General features: G+C 38.2%; 1 protein-coding gene across 3 annotated transcripts in view; it reads right to left on the bottom strand.

The window, feature by feature from the left end:
• The window catches only part of LOC140664434 (probable 2-oxoadipate dehydrogenase complex component E1 homolog), a 231,876-nt gene that overhangs the window by 47,627 nt on the left and 156,995 nt on the right, over positions 1-27,254 (bottom strand). The window contains exons 8-14 of one of the 3 annotated variants that reach the window (XR_012046457.1): positions 21,255-21,462; positions 20,777-21,189; positions 20,567-20,687; positions 19,433-19,624; positions 18,599-18,684; positions 11,429-17,189; positions 858-6,084 (exon numbers count right to left, since the gene is read on the bottom strand). Coding sequence is in view for 2 of the 3 variants with exons in the window: in XM_072889558.1 (XP_072745659.1) it covers positions 17,157-17,189; positions 18,599-18,684; positions 19,433-19,624; positions 20,567-20,687; positions 20,777-21,189; positions 21,255-21,462 (1,053 nt within the window). In the remaining variant the exon portion in view is untranslated. Of the gene's footprint in view, positions 1-849; positions 17,190-18,598; positions 18,685-19,432; positions 19,625-20,566; positions 20,688-20,776; positions 21,190-21,254; positions 21,463-27,254 lie in introns of those variants that run through there. The other 2 variants (XM_072889558.1, XM_072889548.1) reach the window with 2 other exon arrangements.

Raw genomic sequence — 27,254 nt, forward strand, 5'->3', positions numbered from 1 at the left:
CTATATATATATATATATATGTATACGTCTATAAAAAGAGCACTATAAAATTATTTGCAATTATTTCATAAAATTTATTCATATTATAAAATTTTATTTTAACTTATTGTAATACTTTTGATTGTGTCATACAATTTCAATTTTTATATCTAGTTATAGAAATTCAGACATATTTATTGATTTTTTATATACAGGGTGGATCATTTTAATTCATCCAGTCGATTATCTCGAAAACCAAGCCCGGGAGAGAAAAATGTTTCAGACAAAAGTTGTATGCTTTTGAGGGGGCCATAAGATGGTACCATTGGTTTGACCTTGAAAAGTCATTTGAAGGTCACGTGAAGGTCATTTCAAGTTTTTTAAATGGAACACTCTATATATTTTTACATATTCTTGTAGCTCATCTCGAGAGCTTTCCAAAACACTTATGACAAAGTATTTTTTATTAAGTATTTTTTGAGTTATAAGGCTTCAAAGTTGCAGTATTTTGACATAAAATACAAGACATCTCATAAAATATTCATTTTTTGATTATCTTACTCTAATACTTTTATGCACAGAAAAACGAGACGAGTCAATTGGCATAATTAAAACACATAATTATGTTAAAGTAAAAATGTGTAACTGTTAGTTGCAAATAGATTTTTACTTTAACATAATTATGTGTTTTAATTATGCCAATTGACTCGTCTCGTTTTTCTGTGCATAAAAGTATTAGAGTAAGATAATAAAAAAATGAATATTTTATGAGATGTCTTGTATTTTATGTCAAAATACTGCAACTTAGAAGCCTTATAACTCAAAAAATACTTAATGAAAAATACTTTGTCATAAGTATTTTGGAAAGCTCTCGAAATGAGCTACAAGAATATGTAAAAATATATAGGGTGTTCCATTTAAAAAACTTGAAGTGACCTTCACGTGACCTTCAAATGACTTTTCAAGGTCAAACCAATGATACCATCTTATGGCCCCCTCGAAACCATACAACTTTTGTCTGAAACATTTTTGTCTGCTGGGCTCAGTTTTCGAGATATTTTACTGTCCAAGTTGAAATGGGACACCCTGTATATATACAGGGTGTCCGGTAATAATCGCCCAACCTTTCATGGGCAGATAGAGCAGGTCAAACCGAATAGAAAAGTCCTCTACCATTTTGCAATCTTCGTATCAATTACATATATATACATATTTAAAATCAATAAATATATGTTTAACCTTCTATACATGTAAATTTCGGCGTCTATATGAACACATAATATATACATATGTCCTTATAATATTTGCATTGTCCATTTTAAAACAAAAATAAAAAACTTAAAATAAAAATAAGAAAAGTTCAAATGCATAAAACATTTTTTTATTAAAACTGTATATAAAAAAAGTTAAAAACTAACGGGGCGCGAACGCGCAACCATAAAGTTTCTAGCGCGGCGCTCAGTCCGCTACGCCACTTCGACGCTCGATGAATGCTTTACTGCAAGTGGATTAAACGAGCACACTAAAATTCAAATCGCGATTTCTCGTCAACGGTTGAGAAATGCGTCATCTCCTAATAGTTATAATTATGTCTATACCCATACTACATTCCTACAAAATTTCGGCAAAATCGGTGATGCGAAGGCCTAACACTCCGCTTGTCAGACATACACACATTGCGTGTAGCAATCAGCTGATTGCAGCGTCCGACGGCCGGCGATCCGGAACAACTTTTGGTCATTAAAATAACGTTATTTTATGAACACTTATTCCTGACGTAATTGTAAAACATATTCTTCTTTGCCAGAATTTTATTTAAAGCATAATTTTATGTTATAAGATAAAATAATTAGCGACTCATGCGGCGGTAATCATTCGTCGGACGGTCAGTTACGCCCGCGCTCGCGATGCGCCGCGCCGCTTCTGCCTACCTTCTGTACTCGACGTGTGATTTGCTAACTATTTTTGCTTATAACTCAAAAACTACGCTTCGAATCAAATTTTGGTAAAGGAAAAATTGTCTTAAAATTGTGTCAGGAATACATCATTTTACGGACGGAAGGTTGTTCTGGGACACCCTGTACACTGAGGTCAAAATTCTTCCTGTTAATCCGACTGTATGCGCATCTTATGTTGGACAGACTGGTAGAAAACTTGATACCAGAATTAAAGAACACAGACAACATATTAATCAGAACACCAACACAAAATTTGTCATAACTGACCATAGAACTAGTTTTAACCACAATTTTAACTGGAACGAGACCGAAATTTTATATAATAAGATATAAAACCCCATTATAATAAACGAATGGTTTCTGAAATGCTGCACATCAAAAAACAGCATAACAGCCTCAATCTGCAGACAGATACTGAATATCTACCCGACACCTATAACAACATTTTTGAAAAACTCTCTGCCCCGTCACGCCGTTACCAGTAGTCATAAATAATGTGCGTATAGCTGAGCAGCGACATTTGTTTGCCGGTTCTTACCATTGGTTTACTACCAAGAATACAGTCAACCGTTTCTTACATAAGTCATACTGCATGTAAGTTGTTTTTATTTCCAACTAATTATCTTTAAACTTTTTCGTATAGTTTTTTTTCTCTCAACGTTATTTATTTATCACATTATTATAATGAAATGCCTTTAAAATAATTTATTTTAAACTATTTTCAACTAAGTTCTAATATTTAACGCTTTAACTATTTAATTTCGATGTTGAACTCGTAAAATACTGTTGTTGCTCTGCTTAAACTTTACATCACGGAATCAAATTAGCGCTTATTTTTACTGATCCTAAATTTCCAGACTCTTACATCTACTAATTTATTTGAACGTCTATTCTTTACCAACTATCTCGAGATGCTCACGGCACGTTGTCACGATTTTAAACATCGCGCATACAGTCAGATTAACACAAAGAATTTTGACTCTCAGTATATATGACTATTTTAAAAAAACCTTTTATACCTCTGACTACTCTTTCGCGTTAAAAAAAGTATATTGACTCTATATTTTATTTATATTTGCGTAATCTTTCCGCTCACTCGTTGCGCTGAAGAAGGCCCAAAAAATTGGGACCAAAACGTTCGCTTTAATTAATCAATTATTGTTCATTAACACTGTACCGTCTAATACTTGTTATTATATATTTCCGTTGCGCCCGTATATTTGTTATACCGAATTATATATTGTAGCTCATGGATGTAAAAATAAAAATTATTTAATTGTTTAGTTAATTTATATTAGATTATTATATTAGACTCTGTTACGTCTTTGTTGCTATTCCATTATTAACTTTTTTAAGTATTTATCATATAATATACATGTTTTATAAATGATCATATAATAATAATCATATAATGTATATATTTTACAAATTAGAAAGACAACTCATTTAAAGTTAAATTGATAGATAAGATCAGTTTTTTTCATAAACATTTATTTATTGCTACATAAATTTAAATATTTTTAATGTAGTTAGTATATATTTTATCTTTTTTTAAAAATATTTAATTCTTTTCCCCTCCCCCCCTTTCTCTCTCTTTCTCTCTCTCTCTCTCTTTTCCCTTTTTTTCTGTTTCGCTCTGACAATGAGATATTTTATCTAATATATTTTATATCTTATTTAAATACATGCATTTTGTCTTATTATACAGAATGTTTATTAACCCCTTGACTGGCATTGACGCCATATGGCGCGAAAAAATGATGTGACATTGACGCCACATTATTTTATTTTGTTCCTATTAATCGGATTTGAATGACACTTAATTCTTAAGGATTTTTTGGGTCGCTGAATACAATTTTGACATAAAAATTCAAAAATACAAAATGGCAGCCAAAATTTTAAAAAACTATAAATTATTAAATTTCTATCAAACTATTAAGGATTTTTTCAGATTGCTGAATACGTATTTAGGATCAAAATTAGAAGAAATATGATACCGGGAGACTGTAAAAAAAATTATTCATTAATTTTAACTTTTTTAACGTTTTTGACATGTAAAAAGGTTTAATCAATAGATTAAATTTTTAATTATCAATTTTTTTTAGCTAAATTATTATTAGTCGTAAAAATAGCAAGTAAATCATATTTTTAATCGTTAACACTTTTTTTTTAATTCGAGACTTCCGCTTCCGGTGTGTAGAGTGGTGGCATGTGGCGAGTGAGAGGGTTTTATAAGTGCAGTAAACGAGTGGTTACAGTGAAAGAGGGCTGAGTGTGTGCGAGGGTAAGAAAGGAGGAGTGAGAGTGACAGGTGAGTGTGGGGTGAGTGGAGGGAACGACACAGAGGGAGAGAAAGGGTCTAGAGAGGTATCGGAGGAACAGTGACAGTTGGACATAGAAGATAGAATAGTGGAGAGGGAGAAGTGAGCAAGGTTTGCGGGCATAGAGTAAGAAGCAAAGAGAAGGACAAGTGGATAGGTAGCGGCGAGGTGTGATTGTAGGAGGCGTTAGAAAAAATCAGAAAGACGAGAAATACGAGACGGAAAGAAAACTAGTAATGGCGGAAGGCATAGGTAGAAATGGGAAATTGGGAAAAGAAAGAAGAGGGAGTGAGGGAAACGTAGAGGATTGGATAAAAAGAAAAAGAGGGGAGTGAGAGGGTAGTGAGAAAGGGATTTTCGTGAAAAGCAGAAAGACGGCTAGATCGCCGGACAGAAAGGAGGAGAGAGGGTTAGAGGAGATGATGAGAGGGTGGAAGGAAGAAATGGAGGGGGTGATGAGGGAGGAAATGAAGGGGTGGATAGATGAGATGAAAAAAGAGTTAAGAAGGATAGAGGAGAGGTGGAAAGAGGAGAGGGAAGAGTTAAAGAATTATTAAGAGGTTGGAGAAGAGGATAATAGAATTAGAAAAAAAGAGGCGAAAGGGGGAAGAAGGAGAGGGGGAGAAGGGAAAGGGGCAAAAAGGGGATATGGAAAGGAGAGTGAAGGAGATGGAACGGAGATTGGAGATGAAAGACAGGGAAGAGAGAAGAAAGAACATAATAATAAGAGGAGTGGGGATGAAGAAGGGGAGGAGGAAGGAGGTGGTAGAAGGGATTATAAGGGATATGGGAGTAGAAGCGAGGGTGAAAGAGGTGAAGAGGTTGGGTGGGGATAGGGAAAAGGACAGAGAGATGGTATTGGTGAGGTTGGAGGATGAGGAGCAAAGGAGAGAGATATGGAAGAAGAAGAGGGGAAGGAAGGAGAGAATAATGAAAGACTGGACTGGATAATGTTATAGCCCCAGAAAAGGCTACAGATTTGATAAATATATATATATATATATATACATATAATTATATAGATGCAGGAATGCATCGCGAGCGAAGCGATAATCGCGCGAGCCGCTGACACAGCGAGCCACGCGCGCCCGAGACCGAGCGCGAACGCGAAACCGGAAAGCGCTCTCGGAGACGCACCGGAAAGGTGTCGCTGAATTGCTAAAAGTACAAGCGAGGAAATTCGACTTTGAACGTCCTCGTCTGCACTAAAACGCGAATTCAGCAACATAACCATATTTGGTCATGTTGCTAAGGGACCCCCTCCGAAAAACCATGCAGTTCGGAGGGAAGCTCAGCACCCGCCGCGATGAAGCGACGGGCAGTCGTTAATTAGAACCGAACGAGTAATAATCGCCACGAGCAGCTACTGACCAGATTCAACAGAGTCATACTCGCACGACTGAGAGATATACGCGCACCTGAGATAAGCCGACGCGTATCAGACTACCGGTACGACGGTGTATACGAGAGATACCGCTCTCTCACTCTAACCGATAGCAAGCGCGAGTAGTATAACGTTCGCTGGGAGCAGTGACAAAATATCACACCATTGATTTCAATTAAACTATCTTATATTTTTGCGAGAGATGAAAGAACTGTACATGTAGTGAAGGTAGAAGAATAAAACGAATTACAATTAAAAGAAAAGCAGAAGACAATAAAAACAAAAGGGGGAAAACGCCCGACGCATCCCCGACATTCCCGAAACGATCCCGACAATCCCGTGCCTCTTCGCGGAGGCACAACAATTCTGGTGGCAGCGGTGGGATCCAGGGAACACCCCCGGTGGATGTCACGGAGTTGGCACCCCGACCGTCGTGCAAGACCTGCAATAAAATAAAAAGTGCTTAAACAGGCAGGCACGTCAGAAAGTTAGCAAACACTGACGGACATCAAGAAGCCAAGAAAAAACTACATGCAGAGCAGACGACTACGGACTACGAGATAAACAGAGCATCGCAGGATTGGAGCAAGGACGCGAGCCGCCAAACCGCCCGACCTACGACAACTCCATCGACGACGCATCGCCGCCGGAACGCGACCGTCAGCCTTATCAGCCGCCGAGCGAAGGACGCAACGTCAGCGAGAACCGAGACAGCGAGCGAATATGCGAGCGATATTACTACTGTAAGTCCGAACCAAATTAATTTTAATTAAATTTGCGTGAATGTCGGAAGGGAGAAACGTACCGAAACCGATAGCAAATAAGTCGTGGTTGCTTAGCGAACGAGCAAATCGAGCTATAAAATATTGCGAATTAAGTCCCGCGAGTGTAGCCGTAGAAGCGCTCCGAGACATACGCGATAGTTTCCGACGGAACCTCGAAACTCGATACTCGAGTGATAGTGACACAGAGCTACCGAGCAATATTATAACAGAACGCGAATTTCCATTTACGAGTTTCGACGCGAGTCTTGTTGAAAATAATCCGACTGACCCCACTGACGATTTACACGACTCAACCAGACGAACGAGACCGTATCTTAGTCGAACTCCAAGCCAGGTATCACTTCAGCGAGAATTTTCATTGACATCTTACGAGAGCGAGATTTTTGATCCCGAAGAAATCTACGCACGAACGCGCGAGATGGCAGAAGCTCAAAATCCCCGCGCGTCTACGTCCGCAAACGTGTCCAATGATGCGGTAGACGACGAGATCGCACGATTGCGACGAACAATTAATCAACCGGTACAACCGCGAGAAGAATCGGCAAACGACTCTACGTCCGCCATGTTAAGAGAAATGCGCTATGCAATACAATTCTTAACAGAGCAAGTAGCTCAACTACAGCAACGCGATCAAAATACAAGCCGTCGAGAAGAACTTGCCGAAAGCATATATTACGGACGGACCGATCGCGACGTTAGAAGCCGACGTAGTATGGCACCCAATTTCCTGACGTTAAAGGAAGCGAGGCAAATGATTCCGGAATTTGACGGAATGTCGCGACACAGTTGCAAGATTTCGTGAATTCATGCACATACGCAATACAAAATACAAATCCGGCAGATGAAGAATCTCTTATGCAAGCAATATTATATACAAAGTTACGCGGAAGAGCGCGACAAGATTTTGAAACGCGCGATATACGCACTTTCGATAAATTTCAGACGCAACTCGAAGCTTGTTATCAAACGAAACAAAGCACGACACACTTGCAAGTCGAATTTAATTCATTAAAGCAAAAAACAAGCGAAACCGCCTACGCGTTCGGACAGCGTGTCGATCTAGTAGCTATGAAATTATATGACTCTATGACCGAAGGAAAAGAGCATACTCTAGAACAAAAACGCACGATTCAGCAAACTATCAGAGACCAAGCGTTAATTAATTATCAAATCGGACTACGCGACGACTTGAAAGTACTCGTACGGTCACAACGCTTCTCGACATTGCAAGAGGCGATAAACGGCGCGAGCTCGGAAGAAAAACTTATCAAGCCGATGGGAGCGAGAACAAACAGTTATCAAAATAAAAATAAACTCGACTCGAATTACTCGCGACCGCCTCGAGATACTAATGCAACGTGTTTTAAATGCGGCAAGATAGGACATTATGGACGAGATTGTCGAACGAGCAGATACGCTCTGCCGAAACCCGAAAGACCACGCGTCAATGTGGTAGAAAAATTTTGCAAGTATTGTAAAAAGCGCGGACATAATCGCGACGAGTGTTGGTCTTTAAACGGCCGACCGCAAGGAAAACCACAGGATCGAAAAAACCCGAATAACGCGAATAAATCGAGCGATATTCAAAATAATTCAAAAGGAACGCGTTATAAGACGTGAAGAAAGAGTTCCGACTCCGAGCGTAGTAACGACGAAGAAGAAAGAAGCGATAGCAAGGCAAAGCGCGCGCTGGAATATCAGGTGATACACGTACGACAGACGCGAGATAAACAAGGACTCGACGTCGTAACGATGCCCATACGCGAAACGAAGACAGGGCGCATAAACATGCTATACAATTCCGGTGCGACCATATCACTAATAAAAGTAAAGCATTTAAAAGGCGAAACATTGATATACAATAAAAAATTAGCGTTAATAGGAATAACCGGACACAAAGTATATACAATAGGGAAGATGCATGCAACAATTAATCTAACCGGACAAGACATTAAACATGCAATTTACGTAGTAAAAGACGACTTCCCCATGGAATACGACGGGATACTAGGAATCGATTTCCTAAGGAAGCAAAAGGTATCCTGCGATTACAAAAATAAAGAGTTAAAAATCGGTACGGATGTACTCAAGATGCGACCATATAATAAAATTATCTTGAAACCACGCAGTGAAACCATTGTGCAAGCCGCGACTAATCGAAACGAAGCGGGAATAGTTCGCGCGAAAGAAACAGCCCCTGGAATATATATAGGAAGATGTCTAGTAGAACCGAAAAACTTTCTCTGCCCAATCAGCGTTATCAACACAACAGACGAGACTATTGAGATACGTACACCTGTTGTAACAATAGACGACATCGATAAAGATAACCCGCACGGTATCTATACAATAGCCGTGGGGACGGACGATAAAAATACCCCACGTAACGAGCGCATCTGACAATTGTTGCGAACACAGCATCTCAACTCTGAAGAACGACAGGCACTCTCAAGGATATGTGATGAATATAGCGACATATTTCACCTGAATGGAGAACCACTGTCGAGCACTGCGACGGTAGCGCACGAGATAAATACGCGCGTAGACGCCTCAACGGTAAATGTAAGACCGTATCGCCTTCCGGAGAAACATAAGACGGAAGTAAATAAACAAATGTTGGAAGACGGAATAATTCGTACCAGCGCGAGTCAATGGAATGCTCCGCTATTAGTAGTACCAAAAAAGACCGACGTATCAGGTAAACCGAAACTTCGAATAGTTATAGACTTTCGAAAGCTCAACGACTTGACGATCGGCGATTCCTTCCCTCTGCCTAATATTACGGATATACTGGACCAGCTGGGAAACGCAAAATACTTCACAACATTAGACCTAGCATCTGGATATCATCAAATACCAATGGCCGAAAAGGACAAGCCTAAAACTGCCTTTTCAACTCCGTATGGACATTACGAGTTCAATCGAATGCCCTTTGGATTGAAAAACGCACCGGCGACATTTCAGAGATTAATGAACTCTGTATTGACAGGAATACAAGGACTCAAATGCCTGGTCTATCTAGACGACATCGTCCTTTACGGAGCAAGCCTCGAAGATCATAACAAGCGACTCAAGGAAGTGCTGCAACGACTTCGAACTAATAATTTAAAACTACAGCCGGATAAATGCGAATTCCTACGCAAAGAAGTAATGTACCTGGGCCATATAATATCGGAACATGGAATATCTCCTGACCCGTCGAAACTAACAGCGGTAAGAGATTTCCCGACGCCAAAAAAGGTGAAAGATATCCAATCATTTATAGGTCTAGCCGGTTACTATCGAAGATTCATAAAAGATTTCTCGAAAATAGCTAAACCATTAACGAAATTGACAAAGAAAACCGAAAAATTTGTGTGGACCGCAGAGCAACAAAATGCCTTCGAAGTATTTAAAAATAAATTAATAACGGCACCCGTATTAAAATATCCAGATTTCGCTGAACAATTTAATATAACTACAGACGCATCCGACTACGCGATCGGAGCGGTCTTATCGCAAGGAAAGATAGGCAGCGACCGACTGATAGCTTACGCCAGCCGAGTACTGAACCGCGCGGAACAGAACTATAGCACTACCGAAAAGGAACTATTAGCTATTGTATGGGTTGTAAAGCATTTCAGACCCTACGTGTACGGAACACAATTTAAGGTCATTACAGATCACAAACCTCTAATATGGTTATTTAACGTGAACGATCCAGGATCACGATTAATTCGATGGCGAATAAAATTAGAAGAGTACGATTATGAGATCATACATAAGGCCGGACGTGCGAACGCGAACGCCGATGCGCTAAGCTGCAACGTAACACGAGACAACGACGAGCAAGAGAGAGAAAAGATTCTCACCGTTGAAGACGAAGAGATGGGCGATATCAGCAGCGAAGAAAGAGATAAAGAAGAGGACGAGAAAGATAGCAACGATGCGACACGTGCCTATAGCGCAGATGAAAAGAAACAAATATTATATGAATATCATGATGCACCCACAGGAGGACACCAAGGTATCGAGAGGACGATAAACAGAATTCGCCTCACGCACAATTGGACCGGGTTAACGAAAGACGTCGAACGATACATTAAAAAATGTAACACTTGCCAAAAAAATAAATTATCGCGACGATTTAAAGCACCTCTCGTTATCACCGATACACCGAGTAAACCGAAAAATGTGCATTAGATATAGTCGGTCCATTAACGATAACTAATACCGGAAATAAATACTTACTAACTTTTCAAGATAGTTTGACAAAATTTAGTAAAGCAATACCGATACCAAATCAAGAAGCGAACACCGTGAGTAAAGAATTTACCACGAAAATAATTTTAGAATACGGAATACCGGAAAAAATTTTAACCGATCAAGGCACAAATTTTTTAAGCGAAATATTTAAAAATACGTGTAAATTATTAAAAATAAATAAAATTCAGACGATCGCGTATCATCCTGAAAGTAACGGCGCGTTAGAACGATCGCACAGAACATTAACAGAATATCTACGACATTATATTAATAATGATCAGACTGACTGGGACGAATGGATTCCGTTCGCGATGTTCACCTACAACACTACGCCACATACAGCTACAGGATACACGCCCTTCGAGCTAGTATACGGACACCAAGCCGAAATACCGACAGCATTAACGAAACCACCACAACCGACATACAACTATGACGATTACGCGCAAGAGCTAAAAGAAAGACTACGCGCCACGAATCAAGTTGCAAGAGATCGTCTCACAGAGAAAAAACTGAAATCGAAGGAACACTACGATCGAACCGCAAAAGAAACAAAGTTCAAAATCGGCGATAAAGTACTCATCTATGATGAAACGCTACGACGCGGAAGATCGAAAAAACTCGAATCTCTATGAATCGGACCATACATAATAATCGAAAAGCATTCGAATAACAACTACACGGTGAAGAAAGGAAGGAAAAACACCCGCTTACACGCAAACAAGCTTAAGCCATATATAGAAAACTAGTACTCACCTTCTTCAAGGATCCATGTCCTAGTCCTCCTCCTCCCCCCGGCGACATCTCAACTCGTAGAAGTCGTATTGGTCATGGACCTTCCTCATCTCCACGCGGACGGGATGCATAGGGTCCGCGGCGGACACCACTGCCCGCACAAATCTCTCACCGGGTGTAGTAAACGTAACGCGGAGGGACAATGTGCCCCCCCGCGACCCGGGAACTTCGAAAAACGGCACTCCGCGCCCGCACTACGGGGTCCACAGGCGGCGGTAGACCCACAACCGGTAGGCGACCCCGAAAACACTCGCGACAGATATCGGGATGAATACCATCCCGATACCCATCACACTCGCGACATATTGGCAACCCCCAATGCAACAAAAAGCGGAACAATCACGATAACAATAATAATAATATTAATTGTACTTTACATAGTCATACGAAACAAAAATAAAAGAAGGAAGCGGCCATTAATTAGGATATACGACGAAGAGTGATCCGAACCGATCGATCGACTCCCAAAACCAATATTAAAACGTAGCCTAAGCACGCGATTTTAGATAAGAAAAACGATTATATTTAAATATTGTAAACGCGAAAACAAACAAAATTGTAAACTAGAATAAGAAAATAATATAAAAGAAAACATATAGTATATATATATATATATATAACTAAAACAGAAAACGTTGTACCTCCGTTTTCTTTTCCAACGGGGGAGGGGTGTTATAGCCCCAGAAAAGGCTACAGATTTGATAAATATATATATATATATATATATACCTATAATTATATAGATGCAGGAATGCATCGCGAGCGAAGCGATAATCGCGCGAGCCGCTGACACAGCGAGCCACGCGCGCCCGAGACCGAGCGCGAACGCGAAACCGGAAAGCGCTCTCGGAGACGCACCGGAAAGGTGTCGCTGAATTGCTAAAAGTACAAGCGAGGAAATTCGACTTTGAACGTCCTCGTCTGCACTAAAACGCGAATTCAGCAACATAACCATATTTGGTCATGTTGCTAAGGGACCCCCTCCGAAAAACCATGCAGTTCGGAGGGAAGCTCAGCACCCGCCGCGATGAAGCGACGGGCAATCGTTAATTAGAACCGAACGAGTAATAATCGCCACGAGCAGCTACTGACCAGATTCAACAGAGTCATACTCGCACGACTGAGAGATATACGCGCACCTGAGATAAGCCGACGCGTATCAGACTACCGGTACGACGGTGTATACGAGAGATACCGCTCTCTCACTCTAACCGATAGCAAGCGCGAGTAGTATAACGTTCGCTGGGAGCAGTGACAAAATATCACACCATTGATTTCAATTAAACTATCTTATATTTTTGCGAGAGATGAAAGAACTGTACATGTAGTGAAGGTAGAAGAATAAAACGAATTACAATTAAAAGAAAAGCAGAAGACAATAAAAACAAAAGGGGGAAAACGCCCGACGCATCCCCGACATTCCCGAAACGATCCCGACAATCCCGTGCCCCTTCGCGGAGGCACAACAATAAATGGTAGATAGGATGAGGAGGAGAAAAGACTGGTAGATGAAGAAGGGAAAAGAAGAGGGGAGGAACAGGGGGAACACTAAGGAACAGGGTAAAAGGAGTAAGGAATAAGATAGGAGGGAAGGGAGAAGAGAGAAGGAAAAGGGGGAGGGAAGAAGAGGAGGGAGGATGGAAGGTAGTATTTTGGAATGTGGTAAGGTTAGGTTAGGTTGAGGAGAAAAGATGAAGAATTTTGGAGAGGTTTGAGAGAATGGGATGTAGTAGTGTGATAACACTCCGATAGGAGACATAGGTAGACGAGAAGGGTTGGGAGAGAGTGAAAGGAAGGTTACTGAGAAAATTTAAATGGGTGACACAACTGGCAAAAAGAGAGGGAAGGAGAGAGAGAGCTAAGGGAGGTATGTTGATGAGCATAAGGAGAGAGTGGATAGAAAAAAGAAGTAGGGTGGAGGGAGGAATGGAAGGAATAATGATGGGGAGGTTGAAATGGGGAGAGGAGAGATGGAGAGTGATAGCAGTATACGCGGGGGAGGGAATAAGAAAGGTAACAGGAGAGTTGGAGAAGTGGATAAAAGGGGATGAAGAGGGAGTAAAAACATTGATAGGGGGGATTTTAATGCAAGGACAGCGGAAGAGGGAGGAAGAGTGGAAGAAGAAAAAGATGAGGAGAGGGGAAGGGGAGATCCAAGGATAAGAAAAAGAATAGGGAGGGTAGGCAGCTGATAGAATTTCTCGAGGAATGGGAGTTGGGAATTTTCAATGGAAGGGTCAGAGGAGATGAGAAAAGTGAATTTACGTTCACTGGAGGGAAAGGGGCGACAGAAGTGATAGAATACGTGATAGGGAACAGGGAGGTGGAAGAAAGGGTAGGGAGTATAAGAGTGGGGATAAAGTGGACTCAGATCATTATCCGTTAGAAGTGCGGATAAGAGGAGAAGAGAAAAGAAGGGAGAGGGTAAAGGGGAGAGAGAGAAACTGGAGAGGGATATGGGATGAAGAGAGGAGGAAGAGGTTTAGAGAAGTGTTGAGGGAGGCAGAACAGGGAGAGAAAGGGAGAGAAGGATGGGAGGAAATGGAGAGGAGGATAAAAGAGGCTGAAGAAAACAGAAGAGGAAAGAGGAAAAAGGGACAAGAGGCAAAAAGGCTGGTGGGATGAAAAATGCAGGGAGAAAAAGAGAGAGGTAAGGAAAGAGCTAAAGGAATGGCGGAAGGAAGGAGGAGAGGGGAAGAGGTATAAAAGAAAGAAGAGAGAGTATAAGGAGTTGTGTGAGAAGAAAAAAAGGGAAGATAATGAGAGATGGGAGAAGAGGGCAAGGGAAGTTAAGAGGGCCCCCTCTCTGGGAGGTGTGAGAATTAGTAAATAGGGAGAGGAAGAGGGGAAGGAGGAGGGTGAATGAGGCTATCGAAATGGAAGAATGGAAGGAGTATTTCATGATTTTGCAGAGAGGGATAGAGGACAGAGTAGTTAAAGGATATAAGGATAGGAAGGGGAAGGAGGAAGAGGAGGAGGGGATTAGAATAAAAGAGATTAAAGGGGTGACAGGGAAACAGAAGAAAGGAAAAGCAGCGGGGATGGATGGGATATCAGTGGAAGTGTGGAAGTACAGAGGGAAGGAGTTAGAGAGATGGGCAAGGGAGTTTTGTAATAAGGTATGGGAAGGGGAGGGGTGGCCAGATGGATGGAAGGAGGGAGTAGTGGTGCCAATAATAAAAAAGGGAGAGAGGGAAAAGGTAAGGGATTATAGGGGAGTGACGTTGATGCCAACCTTGTACAAGATATATGCGGCAGTGTTGGCAGAGAGATTAAGGGAAGAGGTAGAGGAAAAGGGAATAGTACCATTAAATCAGACGGGTTTTAGGAAGGAGATGGGGATAATGGATAACGTGTACGTGTTAAATTATTTGATAGGAAGGCAGCTGAAAGGGAAAGAGGGAATGGTGCTATTTGTAAATTTGAGGGTGGCGTTAGACTCGATGGATAGGGGGGTTCTGGTGGAAGCGACGAGAAGACGGGAGGTGAGGGAAAGACTGGTAAGGAAGATAAAGAAGGTACTGAGAGAAACAAGAAGTAGAGTAAGAGTGGGACAGGAGATGGGAGAGAGCTATTGGACGGGGAAAGGGGTAAGACAGGGATGTCCTCTGAATCCGATACTATTCAATCTATTGATTGCGGATCTGGAAGAGGAGATGGGAAGAGTAAGATGGGGAGGGGTATCGCTTGGGGGAAGGAGAATATATACTCTGGCATATGCAGATGACCTGGTGTTGGTGGCTGAAGAAGAGGAAGAGATGAGAAGTATGATGGATAGGCTGGAGAGATACATGGAGGGAAAGGGTTTGGAGGTTAATATAGGGAAGACGAAGATTATGAGGTTCAGGAGGTGGAAAGGGGGAAGGATGGCAAAGAGGAAATGGAGATGGAAAGGGAAGGAGGTGGAAGAGGTCAAGGAGTATAAGTATTTAGGATACACTTTGCAAAGGAATGGCGGACAAGAAGCGCAGGTGAGAGAGAGGGTCAGGAGGGCGGCAATAATGGGGCAGGTGTGGGGAAAGAGGAGATTCAGAAGGGACTGGGGAAGGAGGCTATGGCGATTTGATAGTTTAATATGGACAGTATTGGGGTATGGGGTGGAAATATGAGGATAGAAGGAGAGGGAGGCGATGGAGAGATTAGAGGAGAGATATCTAAGGTGGGTAATGAGAGTAGATAGCAGAACACCAGGGTACATGTTGAGGGAAGAATTACAGAGGGAGAAGTTAAGGGTGAGAGCGGGAAGAAGGGCGTGAGGTTTTGAGAAGAGGTTAAGGGAAGGAAAGGGGGAAGAGTTGGCGAGGAGGTGTCTGAAGGAGATAAGGGACAGGAGTAGAGCAGGAAAGATGAGATCAAATTGTAAGAAGAAAAGGGGAAGTTTCCTCAAAGATAGAGGGATGAGGATGGAGGAAATGGAGGAAAGGGAGGAGGCAGAAGAGGACTGGTATAAGGGGATAGAAGATAGGGATAGGGAAGAACATAGAAAGGATAGGAAGGAAAGAATGGAGAAGGCGAAGTTTAACAGATGGTATAAAGAAGTGAAGGGAGAGGGGATTCCAGGGTATTTAAAGAAGGAATGGGGGAGAGGGGAAGATGGAGAAGGGTAGCTAGATTTAGGTTGGGGAGTGAGGTAAAGGAGAGTAGGTACTGGGAAGAAGAAGAGAAAAGAAAGTGTAAGGTATGTGGAGGAAAGGTGGAGACATAGGAGCATGTATGGGAAGGATGTAGGAATTGGAAGGTGGGGGGAGGGGGTTAGCAGAATAACGTAAGATGGGTTTTAGTAGAGGAAGGGGAAAAAGAGATGTGAATGAGGGAGGTAGAAAGGGAGAGGGGGAGAGAAGAGGGAGGAGGAGTGAGATGAAAGAGGCAGAGAGAATGAGAGTGAATGGTAGGAGGAAAGAGTGATGGAACCGAAGGGAAGGGGGTTGAAGGGAAAGAAAGAAATGATAAAAAAAGCAAGAGGAAGCGGAAGTCCAGCGGAGAGAGGCGGATGTGTGTGTGCGGAGAGGGGACTGTGGGGGACGCAGAGGTGTTACCCACGGTCGCAGACGCTCAATAGAGATAAGATTAGGTTAAGATAGACTAAGATAGGTTAAGTTAGATGTAAGAGATTGTTTTTGTAAGAGTTGAAAACCCTAAGGTGAGTCAATAAAGTTATACTACTACTACTACTACTACTACTATTACACTTTTTTTAATTCAAAAACAAAAAAAAATTGAAGTTAAAATTTTACCACTATAACCTCCCCATGATGCACTCTAAAATCGTGAAAATATGTTATTAACCAATACAGAAGATGAAGAAAAACTTTCAGAACACTTAAACATTATTTATGTCTTGCCATTTTTGGCACAGTTGGTGCTCATATTCGTGTCAGTCAAGGGGTTAATAAGCATCCAAGCAAATATCTTGCAATTGGTTCAAATTGTAAGAAAGTTAGTACAACTTTAAATCTGCTACAAAGTATATAAAATAATTTTTTTTTTATTTGTAATCTTTTTGAGTTAGGATGGTTTCATTTAAGGGGTCAGACCACCTTGACACTTTCAAAAAATCGAATTTTCTTTTTTTGCTTAAATTATTCCTTATAGTCTTAAAAATGATATATATTAGACCCGACTTCGAAATCGCAAAGGAAAATGATGTTTCGAGTGAGTATAGTGAAGCGCATCACTGTGTTGCGCTACGTCATGTAAGCGGCTTATTGAAAGAGTCTGTTACCTGCAAAGGGACACTTATTCTTATGAAATTTTTTTGTACCTGTACATGGCTCTGCCAAAATTTTGACCGTTATTTTATACACGGTCAGTTATAGAACGAACAGACGCTAAATGACGCTCAGCGTCAAAAATTGTTACGAAAAACTTTAAACGCGTTTTTCTCGAAACAGCATTTTTCAAAACGGCGGGCAGCATAATTTCGCCAATTTTTAGTGGGTTTCTCGACGTCAAGTAATTTTACGTAAACTATAAAATATTTCATAAAAAATTCATTTTTTGAATATCTTATCTCCGATTGACTTGAATTTTTACCCAGATCTTTATTTCAACATTATCTAGGACTGTACGTAGGATTTTTGCGATATCTTAAAAATTCTCGCCGCTATCGCTTTATTTCATTCAAATTTTTGAAGCCAAAAATGACTTTTTTTTTTCAAATCATTGCCACTTTAACAAAAATGCATATTTCTCAAAACGGCTACGTACATTACTAGTTTTGAATACGTAGAAAATAAATATTTGTTTTTTTGTTCTACGATTAACCAGTGCTGAGTAATCGTGCCCGCCGTTTTGCATGTCGATCAAAACCACATACAAAAAGATAGCCATCACGCGCTTAATTTTTATATTAAATACTTTATAAAAAATATTTTTTATATTCTTCAATATACTGATAATAAACACCAAAAAAGAATTTTTCCTTGTACAGTATAGTTTTCTTTAAAAAAATTGTTAAAAATGCTTTAAAATTTGAGGCTCCAAGGTGGTCTGAACCTCTTAAAAAATGGAGATCATTTTCATTTTTTTAATGGAATTATCCAAATGTTTTCGATAATATAAATCGATTCTTTACAATAATTTGCGTAAAAAGTGATGATGGTAAAAAATTGAATAGTTTATAAGATATTTCATATTTTAATTTGACATGATTTTACTAAAAAGAGAAAATATGAATTTGCAACGAGTAGTTACTCTTTTCTTTAAGACAACTATGTGTTCATTACATCAATTAATTCTTCTCATTATTCTGTGCATAAAAGTTTTGAGATAAGATATTCAAAAAATGAATTTTTTATGAAATATTTTATAGTTTACGTAAAATTACTTGACGTCGAGAAACCCACTACACTAATTTCTTGATATTTTTCGATAAAAACCGAAAAAACTAAAATTGACGTTCTCTTTGTAAAAATTCATTAAATTTCAGTTAACCATAAATTATTAAATTAACAAATTAATAATGAATTTTATCTGATTTAAGTTACTATTAAGTTACGATTAAAGTTACTCTTATTTGTAGATTTTTTGTAAGATTTTAGAATTTTATATACATAGACAATTTTACAAGCTTAATATCACATATAATTTTAAACTAATTTCTACAATATAACTTCATGCAATATAACTTACTTGTCGTCCACATAAGGTTTCAAAACGTGGTTTAACAAAATTCCATGCGCCCATGTTTCGTGGTTCTTCTTGGCTCCAAATAAAAACTGAAAATACTTAAGTGTGAATATTTAAAAAAAATAATATTTTCAAAAATTAATTATATTTTTATTTATCACAATATTATTTTAGACAATATGTTTTTAAAAATTGAGCTGGTTATGTAATCATGTTCTTCTCATTAAGACAAACAAAAAAGTTCTTATAAAACATATTTCTAAAACGCTTTTAAAAGTATTCAAATGCATAAAATAGTCCATGATGCAAATTCATAATCGTTTTACTTCATGTAGAAGACATTTTAAATCTCTTTTTTGAGTTTTTTGTTCTTTTTTTAATTTTTTCCAATTTTTTAAAATCAATATATTAGTACATTTAAGGAGAATACCGAAGTACCAACTAAGTTCTGTGCAGTACAACATTTTTATCAGGCGAATATTCTTTATTTAATTAACAAGTAAGCTTATTTCTAGAAGTTCACAAATATTCTTTCACGCAATTCTGCAAGAGGAAAACCTATTTTATTTTATTTGTATAAATTGCCACTTTCATATTAAGTAAATATATTGTTTTGTTAGGTTAGAACTTAGTCGGTAGTCCAGCATCCCCTTAAATGTTAACATCGAAATGTATTTTTTTATTCTAAATGTGATATTAATTTTTTAACAAAGTGTTTTAATATTTTCTAAGAACTTTTTTTTGTTTTGATGAGAATAATATGACTACAATAGCAGTCCATCCTTTTTAAAACACCTTTATATAGTTCAAAATATCTATATAAAACATTTTTTTTACTTCTCGCGTGTTTGTATTTTTCAATTTCTTCCAATAATTCGTGGATAGGAAATGGGCATAGACTTTCTATTCTGATGATAGCTACAGTTTTGTTTGCAGTAGTTTCTCGATAATTATTAAGTGCATAATAGTGTTTTCCACTAACTAGAATGACTTTATTCACATTGTAGTTTTCTCCTACTATATTGTCTCCTGTAAAATTCATATAAAACAATAATATTGTCTCCTGTAAAGTTTATATACTAAGTGATTCAAAAGGTTATTAACAAAATTTCAGAAGAAATTTACTATAGAGGAGTCGTAATATAGAATTTTCGAATAGGAATCGATATTCTTCATGATCTTATGAAATAATTCTAAATCAGTAATAACATTTAAATGTAAGGAACTATATTGTGGATATCAATGTAAGCAATTGCATCGACGAACGAAACTCTGGCATTGAATGTAATGGTCATCACTTCACTTTTTCTAGTACTATACAATAGTATTGTGTTCGTGTAAATTAAGCAAATATTACTTAATTATTAAATTTTGTATAAATTAATATCATTTCTCTCATTGCTATGTTGACTATAATGTAGCTCTTTACATTCTAAGGCTTATACGAAGTCAAGATTAGAAGCACAGGGATTCCTATTCAAAAGTTATTATATTCCAAACTCTTTATACATTCCTGAAGTTTTTCAATAATCTCTGACTCACTCTATATATACACTGATGTTTTATTTCAATTGATACAATTAAATATCTAGAAAGAAAAAGTTTTAGAAAAAAAATGTTTGGAACAAAATTTTGATGCCGAGAGAAAAAAAAGATAGACATATTAATTTAACTTTTGGTGTACATGTCAAAGTTACATGAAGGTCAACTTGGTTTTTTTAAATAGAACTACCTTGATTGTTTTAATGTGAATCAATTTTTCGCAATATTTTGCATAAAAAGTTATAAGAGTATAATGGCCAAAAATTGAATAATTTACGATATTTTTACTTTAATTTGATATAATTTTACATAACTATGAAATGTCTCGTAAAATATTTATTTTTCGATTATCTTGCATCAATACTTCTATGCAGAATAATGAGAGGAATTAATTAATGTAAAGAAAATACATTAAGAAGGACAACATACCGATAACAGTCTTGAAATACGTTCCAGGCTGAAAATCTGAAAAAGATGATACCGCTGCTGGATGACGCAACAAAATCTTAGGTGCTACCACGATCAAAGGTTTTCGATAATTCCTTATCATCTATAAAACCATGAATTTAAATGTTTTTTAATTTATCATCATACAAATATTTAAAAATGGTTTCTATATATGCAATTTTATTCTCTTACCTGCCTTCTCAATAAATGGAAATATTGTGCTGGTTCAGTGGGATTCGCAATTTGTATGTTAATATCATCGCTGTCGATTTCATTCTCTTTACTATCAGTTAATTGTAAAAATCTTTCGAGTCTACATGAACTATGTTCTGGACCAGCACCATCATATCCATGTGGTAAGAGCATCGTTAAACCACTGTTCAACATCCATTTTATTTCTCCGTTCGTTATATACGTATCGATAATGATTTGAGCTCCATTACAAAAATCTCCGAATTGAGCTTCCCAAATAGGTAATATAAATGGTGATGCTATACTTATACCATACTCGAAACCCAATACAGCTTCCTCCGACAAGATACTATTAGCTACTTCTAATTTGCTAATTTGATCACTAACCATAGAGTTCAACGGGATAAAAACAACTAGAAATTTATAACATAAATCTATAATGCTATAGATTTGTTAGATTATACAAATTTTTTAATACCTTCTGTAGATTGATCAATAAACATCACATGTCTTTGTGAAAAAGTTCCACGACCCACATCTTGTCCACTTATTCTCACATTGTATCCTTGATATAATAAAGAACCAATAGCTAATGCCTCAGCGGTCGACCAATCTAAAGCTTTACCATTTTCGATCTTTCTTAGACGATTTTGAACGTGATTTTTCAGTAATTGTGGGTGAATGTCCTTCAATATTACAAAATAAATAATTATTATTCAAAAACCTGTATATTCTATACATAATATTATAAGTATATATGTATAAATATGTAGTGCCTTTCAAAAATTTGAAAGATTCTATAATTTTATATAACTTATATTCTCTTGTAGTTACAATTATCTAATATATTGATACTTATTTACGAATTTATATAATTTAGATCAAATTTAAAACTAAAGCAATAAAAAATTACAATATATTTACAATGTTAACAAATAAAATTGCTTAATAAATTATTGAGAAAATAAGGCTCTTTAATGTGTACAAACAAGCAACTAGAAAAATGAGCGAATAAGAGCCAAAAGAATTAAAAGTTGACCAATTAACATGACAAAACTTCGTGTGCTTAGGCACGTTGCATATCGAAAATGTCCTCACACTAAATTTAATTATCGACATCTAAATAATATTGATAAATTATATATTTAATTTATAGTTAAATTATTATTATGTAGTAATTTATTGTTATTAAAATAATTTTAAGGTAAGTGTAGAACACTGTATATATTATGTTTTGATATTGAACTTTTCAAAAATCTTCTTTAAAAGTAGGGCACTTTTCACGTATAGCTCTTTTTACGTAGGTCAAGGTTTTTCCATAAGAATTTGATTGAATTTAAATTTAGCGATTAAAGAGCTCATATTTTACAGAATTTTTTCACGTTTTTTTTTCTTCCAAATACTTTTAAAAAGTTTAAAATTATGTAGGATAATTATTTTGTTGTATTATAAAACTGTTACTTATTAATTATTTTTGGCAGTGTATTTACCCCCCTAAAGAGATGTAGACGAAAAAAAATATCGGGTCGAGGGGTTAAAGAGGGGTTATAGAATTCTCAAAAAATGAGAATATATTTTCTTGGTAAAACCACACCAAGTAAAATATATGCCCTGTGCACGATTTAAATTTCGCGAAAGAATTTACTTTCTAAAAGAAATTTTACGCATTAACATCCGCGCATGGCTCCACTGCCAAGTTATAGTTTGTTACGTCCCGGCACCAAAATTTTTCTCATTTACTTCTAAGAAACACTAAACTTATAATATAAAGCCAAACGACAAGTTACCGACTACATTTTAGCCGATAAGTTATTCACTAAGATAAGTTACCCATTATAACCGTTACCGACTTTAGCTGACAGTACGAAACGTTAATCATAAAATAGCTGCTCTCCCACCACCATAAGACTCTCCCGCTACTCCGAACCCTTAGATAACCCTTCCTACCCCCACTTTCCAACCCCGACCTGCACAAACCGAGGAACCTCGAAACAGTCCCAAAAATCGATACATCAATTCGAGACTCCGAGCGATGCACTTCTCTCTCTAGAAGTGCTCCTCATCCTTGCGATTCTATTTCTATACGCGATTCCATTTCCAAACACTGTTCCAAATCAGCACGCTTTCCATATCCACATTCGTTTCCATTTCGGTACGCGATCCTATTCCATACAGTTCCTCTGCAACGTCATTCTACTTCATGCGAGCGCCTGTTATATCGTTACTTTATTATACTACGTCTGTACACCCTGCGTCAGTTCTCCACGCCGATAGCTCTCCGATTCATAGTCACGCGTCACCACTGTAACCACCCAATGTAAGGTTAGCCAAAAATACACGTATTTACGAAACCTCATTGTACATTAATACCAAAACGTACCTGAACCCAATCCGCATTTTCTACGTTCGGCGTCATATTAAATTTCAATCCGACTCTCAACAGACCTGGTTTCGACCATTAACCAAACCAGCGACGTAGCGGTGCAAACAATTGCACGCTCGTTACTACCCCTTCCCAGCCGATATCGTGCTAATACTCTGCACATACGGTACTCCTACTCTAAAACCAAACTTATACCTTCTCCTGGAAGCATCGTGCTAATATTCTGCACATGCCACCTCCCTACCTCAGAACCAATGGTCGAACCCAGCGAAATTAATTTGATCTTTTGTAGATGCCAAAAATAAGAAGAGGCGGACACAAATTCCACGCGCGACGTTTATATTACGAATACAAATACGCCCCCGTCAGTGAAGCGGATAGTGAATTCCTCGGGACGGATCGTCTATATTTTGACTTAGAGTACGAGGCGTACTTTAACCCGACGTTACGAACAAAGCAGGTCAAACCTCTGAGGACGGACATCCGCATAAAGTCTATGGGATATTTTTCGTGGCCGCGCAAACTGATACAGTTAGACACACAGCTACTGTTCCCCCTTCTGCCGCCCGCGAATTACGTACCGGGAGACCCGAGGAAGACCCGCTACCTCCAGATACGCGACGAAATATTATACCTAAATTACGGGTGTTCCACCCCCGAGCACTGGGGTTCCGCGGAACAACCGATAGTAATAGATTAATATTACACGGAACGAAATATAACGATATCTCGTAGCAGCGTCACTCAAAATACGAAGCTTGGAAAATCTAGAGTTTTCTCGTGCCTACACTTTTACGACCGACCCCTTTTTTTTTTTGCTTCCTGCGTTTCGCTTGGGCCAGCTCGCCCTCCGCTAAACCCTTCCAAAAATAGTATTTTCGCTCCGCGCTGCAGAGACCGGTTTTCGACCGACCCTTTTTTTTATTTCCTGCATTTCGCGTTGACCATTCTCTCTCTTGTCGAGATTTTCTCGAAGACAATACTTGTTTCCAAGTTAATACTCGTTTCAAATATTGTATAACGCGCGTGTTATTTTATTCATTAATTTGTAAACAATTAATATTTAAACCGAATAAATATAGGAAACCTATTTTTCGTTATTCAATTATTTTTTACTCCTTCCTTATTCTGACCACGACTAATAACAACGCTTTATGCAAGCAATAACAATAATAGTATTTAACCATGACCTATTGACAACACACCTACATGTGTTACGGACAACTGCGCCCCATACGGGAGGGCCACCCCTCCCCTCCCGCCGTCGAAGCGCGTCACCGATTAGGAAACGTCCGTTGCACCTACATCTCGGGATTCGCTCATAAATTAGAACTTACCCCGTATTGCGCATCTTGCTTTGTAAATTCCGACGACATTGATAGAGATTCTTGCGCGTACTTCAACGTACACCTCGCGCTCGACAGCACGCGCTATTCCGGCGTGTATTGCACGGTCTGCTCTCGTAATCTAGCAGAGTTTTTTTCCGTTCGACTGCGATCGGTGCGTTAACACCTACGCCGACTTCCTCAGAGATTTGAGAAATAGAAACATCTATTACTACTCGTTAGCGGACCCTATTAAAGTCTTCGTTAGCGGAACCATCCCCGAGGAGTTCACATCACGATATGGCGATTACTGACTTCCCTTAGTCAGTAATCGCCATATCCCTATTACTTCGCCGTTGGTAAGGAAAAACATCCATCGTCCGGATAAGCCTAGTCGCGAATCCCCAGAAGCTTAGCTTCTGAAATACGCGACCGGTCAGGCGAAAGGTCCGACCACTCTTAGGAGCCGCGACCCCGTTTGACGTAACAAGTTATATGTTTGTAAATATTGGAGCCGTATATATTTCGAATTATTAAGTATTGTTCTGGAGAAATAGCATAATTTTTTAGGATTTCTTTGTATTACTATTTCTTGAGAATATCACCAATTCAATACAAATACCCTATTTCTTTCATAGAAAAACATGCTTTATTGTTAATCTTTCCAATACAGTTTAATAGTATATAATTTCTTTTCCTAACAAAACGCCTAACAAAAATTCGACGTTTAGAGCCAAAGATTTTAAATTTTGATTGATCGGATTAGGATTTTGTTTCAATCATCTAACAATCAGTATTTATGTTATTTAGCCCATTCATAATTTAATCGATGATTTTTATATAACAATTTTTTTGTAACAAGATAACCGTTTAAAATGTTAAAAAATAGATTATTTATAAGCGTTTTTTTATCGTTGTCACATTAACTGATTTGTTGCGGCTTTCATTGAGTGCACACTCAATTTATTTCAGTTAAACATTTATTTTGTTTCATTAAGACCTTGATATACTGATTCTCTTGGGCAACATTATCAGTTTCCTTGCCCAAGATGCAATACTCTCTTCCAGAAGAACATGTTTTATGCAAATCACGTGAGTAAACGTCGCCCGTTTGGTTCCTGAGATATGCGACTTTGAAATATTATAATTTTATAATTATTAGTTTATTACTATTATTTTACTTTTTTCATTTTTTTTACATTTTTATTATTTTTTATAATCATTTTATTTTATAGTACTAACAATTATATAATTGTATCTGCGCATACACTGTGCCACATACACTGAAATTGGTTTGGCTTAGGTTATATCTTTTGGAAGTGGAGCCCCCCGCAGGGGAGGGAGAACTCACTGTATCCGCGCATATACTGTGTACATGCGAAAGTATACCGCGCATGCAGTGGTTTTTGCCCTCCTGCGGAGGGCTCCACTTCTAAAAAATATAATCTAACCCAAACCAATTTCTGTGTAGGTGGGAAAGTCGCATATCTCAGGAACCAAACGAGACCGCCGCAAAATTCGAAGCATGCGTTACTTAGGAGTGTACCCGCTACAACATATGTCAAGGTCAAGGTCATCGGCGAGGTATCCTTTAAAGTAAACATTTACCGAAAAAAAATATTTTTGTTTGATTCTAACAACTAGCATTACGTGAAGGTAACAAACAAGCTAATTTTGAGCAGTTTTGATAAAGAGGGTGCCTTTGTCTATCCCTGACAAAACAAAATAAAATAATCATTAAAAATTCATATTAAGAAATGAAAATTATAGAAGGCTTTGAATATATTAACTTTAGTAAAAACGAGAAAAAATAAATTTTAATAAACTTTAATACACAAATTATACAATCTATTTTTTATTTATGATTATGCACACGCACGCACGCACGCACGCACACACACACACGCACGCACACACACGCACGTACGCATGCAGGAGAAATTACTATTACCAACTATTCAGATTCTTCAAGACCACTCATATTTTTTCTTTATCTGTCACATCTGAATTTTTTATTTTCAAAAAAATATATAATAATTTCAGTGTTTCTGGAAAAATTTCTTTTTTCATTGAGTTGAACAATTGCGGTCTAAGACTTTTATATATATACATCAAAAGAAGTTAGGAGGGAATGTAGAATATCTTCATTGGTTGTTTTCCTATTAATTTTCTGTGTATTTTCCCTACGGTAGTGTCTAAACTCTTTATATCTCTAAACTGAGGACTTCCGGATGGATGCCGCGTGATTGGACTACGTAATGCTGACGTTTCGAAAACGTTGCAGTTTGCATCTTTAGGGCTAAGAGCTCCGATACTGAGCTCTCTTGGGTTGAGGTCCTTATATCTTGCGAGAGGTTTTTTATCTACGAGAAAAATATTCCGTATTATGCCCTCTAGTGATGTGGGAGTAAATTAAGAGCAGCATGCCAAATAGGGTTTGTATGATAGCTCTTGTCACGATTGAGATTGTTAGGATGCTTTAGAATTTCTAGGGTTTTCCGATGTTTTTTGGCGAAATAGCTTTGTAAGGAGGCTAGTCTGGTTGCTTTGTCGTATTGTATCGAGTGTCCCGTTTTCATCCAATGTTCGGCTAAGGCTGTTTGATGGAAATGGCCGTGCTTGGTACACCGTTGGTGTTCTTTAATGCATGTGCTAATCTTTCTCCTGGTTTCTCCTATGTATACTTTTCCACAGGAGCAAGGAATCCTGTATACACCAAGTGTGGTCTCTGGTCCTTGAATTAGGAAGTAATTGTGCAATCTTCTTTTGA

The sequence above is a fragment of the Anoplolepis gracilipes genome, chromosome 1 (genome assembly GCF_047496725.1).
Source record: "Anoplolepis gracilipes chromosome 1, ASM4749672v1, whole genome shotgun sequence".
NCBI classification, from domain to species: Eukaryota; Metazoa; Arthropoda; class Insecta; order Hymenoptera; family Formicidae; genus Anoplolepis; species Anoplolepis gracilipes.